Raw genomic sequence first — 3219 nt, forward strand, 5'->3', positions numbered from 1 at the left:
GAAGAGAGAGAGAGGAGAGAGGAGAGAGGGAGAGAGGAGAGAAAGGGAAAGAGAGAGAGAGTGGAGGAATGTAAGCAAAGGGAAAGGAGATGTATGAGACGAGAGGTTAGAATAGACAAGGGGCATGAGGGGCAGTGGGTTAGTGACAGAAATAATTTTAGACTGTAAGGGGTGGGGCGTCCCTAAAAATATTGGGCAATTTGTAAGGGAGTTTCGGGTTAAGGAATGGAAGAGAGAGAGAGAGAGGGGGGGGGAGAACGGGATATGAGAGACTTTCCTTTTTAGATGTGGGAAATGAAGGGAGAGGGAGAGAAGAAGACAACATACATTTATTATTTTCTTTTTTTTTTTTTAATATCTATGTAACGTCGCCTTATTTTATTTTACACCGCCGTGTTATACCCGCTCGACCAACTTCGCGCGTTACATGTATATGGTTACATCTCACGATGCGTTTACATTATATAGACGAATGTTGAATCATCTAACATAAAATCTTAATAAATTTGTAATACATAAGTAATTAATAAGGTCTATATGCAATGTAGAGAATATACTTAGAAAAATATTAATTCATGTACACAAATAATCGACGTTGATTTACTGGTGGTTTACATGCGTAAATACTTAACGTATCATATATATCAAAATTGACATTTTTTGCTACCATACGATACATTTGTTCAAACTTTTTCTCCATTTTATTAAATTCATTTGTGAGCTCATCTTTGACATCTTCTTGTTGTTGAGGTGACAGCTTGTTTATAAATGACAGGCCAGATAAAATATAAGCTGTTGGAATAAAAAATAACTTTTACATAAAAATTATATTTATATGAAAATTTCTAAATAAATAACAAATTAGGTAAGTTTTTGATATAATTTATGCGAGGGCGGACTTCTCGATAAGAAAGACAAAAGATCGTTATATGTGATTTATATCATAAGAATGTATAAGCATGTTTTATGCGAGAAAGGGATAGTTGCTGTGCAACTATTGTCTCCTATCTATTGTAATTGATTGGAGTTTGACAAGCGAACAATATGTGTGATTAATGTAATTTATAATTATTTCAAGTTTGAGATGCGCACAGTAATCAAATTTTTGAGGAGTCGTAAAGTAGAGTAAGTTACTACAAGTGAAAGTTTATAGTCAGTTTTAAGTTGAAAAAAATGGCCGAACACCATGACCGGCACATCTTTTAAATTACAAAAATGAGTCGGTGAGCTATCTTTAATAATGTTACAGGATATAATATTTTTTTTAAGCTTAAAACATTCTAGCCATAAAAAACAAAATATTTTGCACTTTTATTGTCGGATCGTTTACGTATTACAATTAAATCGCTGTATAAGACAAAATTTGATTTTAATCTGCATCATTTTCATAATTATACATATGCTTTAAAAAAAGAATACTTACGTAAAAGATTTTCTGTCCTATATCTTCTTAACGGCATAAAATTAGAGCGCTGAACTATAAATCCGATTTGTTTAAGTAAATGATTTACTTCTCTCGCAGGATTGGTCCAATTATGAAACGGTGTAATGTAGTCCTTTATAAACCATGTAAATATAAGAATAGTAATTAAAAATCGTAGTAAAAATAAACAAAATAATATTTAAAGTAATAATACATACCTTGAAGAATAATCCATAAGTTGGATGATTCAACATTCGTCTATATAATGTAAACGCATCGTGAGATGTAACCATATACATATAAAGGCATCCACCAGGTTTTAACATTTTATAAATATTTTGAAATTCTTGACTGTCAAACAAAATAAATAAAATTTATTAAGGTCTATATATGTGCATTCAGTAATATTATTGAAGATAAAATTTTAATCTAATCTTAATTTAATAAAATATTAAAATATTAATATTTAACATAATATTATAAAATCAATTGATATAAAGCATTTTGTTGCTCAAAATATTAATATTATATCAAATTGTTTACATAAATGTCGGCAAAATTTTTTTTTAAAAATAGTTACGCCAAAAAAATTTTTTAAAAATGTATAAAAATATTATTTATTGAAAGTTACTTTTACCAAGCACATATTTTATAAAATTGATTCTCTGTCTCTCTCTCTCTCTCTCTCTCTCTCTCTCTCTCTCTCTCTCTCTCTCTCTCTATCTCTCTCTCTCTTTCTTTTATACTTTTTACAACATATATTTTATATTTACCAAATATCAGTACGAGCATGTACAGTGGGAAACGAAAATATATTATCAAATTCTGCGATATATCTTTCAGATAAATTTTTGGTTTGGATATCAAAAACTTCAAAATCGATTCGTTCGTCGGTTTTATATTTACTTTCTGCATATTTTATCATACTTTCCGAATTATCGGTACCTGTAAGCCATAATTGAATTAAGAAACAAATTTATGTCAATAAATTGTTACATATTCTTTACAACATTACATACCTATTATTGTCGACTTTACATCAAGTTCTGGCAAGATAAAATATCTTGTTGAGTATCCAAACCCACAATTAACTTCCATGGACTTTCCAGATGATACAAAATATTCTTTCGTATACCAAGGCTCAGTATAACACATAATGTTTTCCTCTTTTAATGTCAGTTCTGGATTGAATTTCATTCTTTTCAAATATTAAAATTAATACAATTAAAATATTATTATTATTATCTTTTTGATTTTTGTCGGAAAAAACTATTACAATGTAATAATTTAAATATAATATTATTATAATATATATGTTATTAAAAAATGTATATTGTAATTTTCTAACAATGTTTGTTAGAAACACACATATATATATATATATATATATATAGAAAAGAGTGTTCTTCCGAAAACTGCCTATAACAGACTGATCTTAAAGTGCCTTTTCACAGTTTTATGCCAGTAAGCATTCCCACTTAAACCTATAGAATACATGACAAAACCCTGTGTATGCTCAATGGAACTGAAAAAAATCGGTTTTTATATTTCTAGCGAATACCGTCAAAACAATAAGAGATATAAAAAAAAGTTTTATGGTTTTTAATGTACTTTAAAATTGTGCAATCAGACTTTTCAAAAATGTCATATTTTTCGAAATCCCTCCCCTCTCTTTCAATTTTTTCAAATGTTAAAATTTGTCTAATAGCAAAACTTATAGCTCATTTAACGACAAATTCAACCATATATGATAAAATTGTATTCCAAAGTCGCATTTTTTAGAAATAAGCTTAAAA

At 28.5% G+C, this 3219-nt stretch overlaps 1 protein-coding gene across 1 annotated transcript; it reads right to left on the minus strand.

Annotated features, from left to right (window-relative positions):
• Positions 1-545: 545 nt before the first annotated feature.
• On the minus strand, positions 546-2544 carry LOC140674268 (juvenile hormone acid O-methyltransferase-like). Its single transcript, XM_072907687.1, has 5 exons — positions 2443-2544; positions 2197-2368; positions 1642-1774; positions 1424-1556; positions 546-792 (listed from the first exon to the last, which is right to left on the minus strand). Exons 1-5 carry the CDS (start codon positions 2519-2521, stop codon positions 569-571), a joined length of 741 nt encoding a protein of 246 aa, XP_072763788.1. The 5' UTR covers positions 2522-2544; the 3' UTR covers positions 546-568.
• Positions 2545-3219: the final 675 nt, after the last annotated feature.

The sequence above is a fragment of the Anoplolepis gracilipes genome, chromosome 15 (genome assembly GCF_047496725.1).
Source record: "Anoplolepis gracilipes chromosome 15, ASM4749672v1, whole genome shotgun sequence".
Classification (NCBI taxonomy): domain Eukaryota; kingdom Metazoa; phylum Arthropoda; class Insecta; order Hymenoptera; family Formicidae; genus Anoplolepis; species Anoplolepis gracilipes.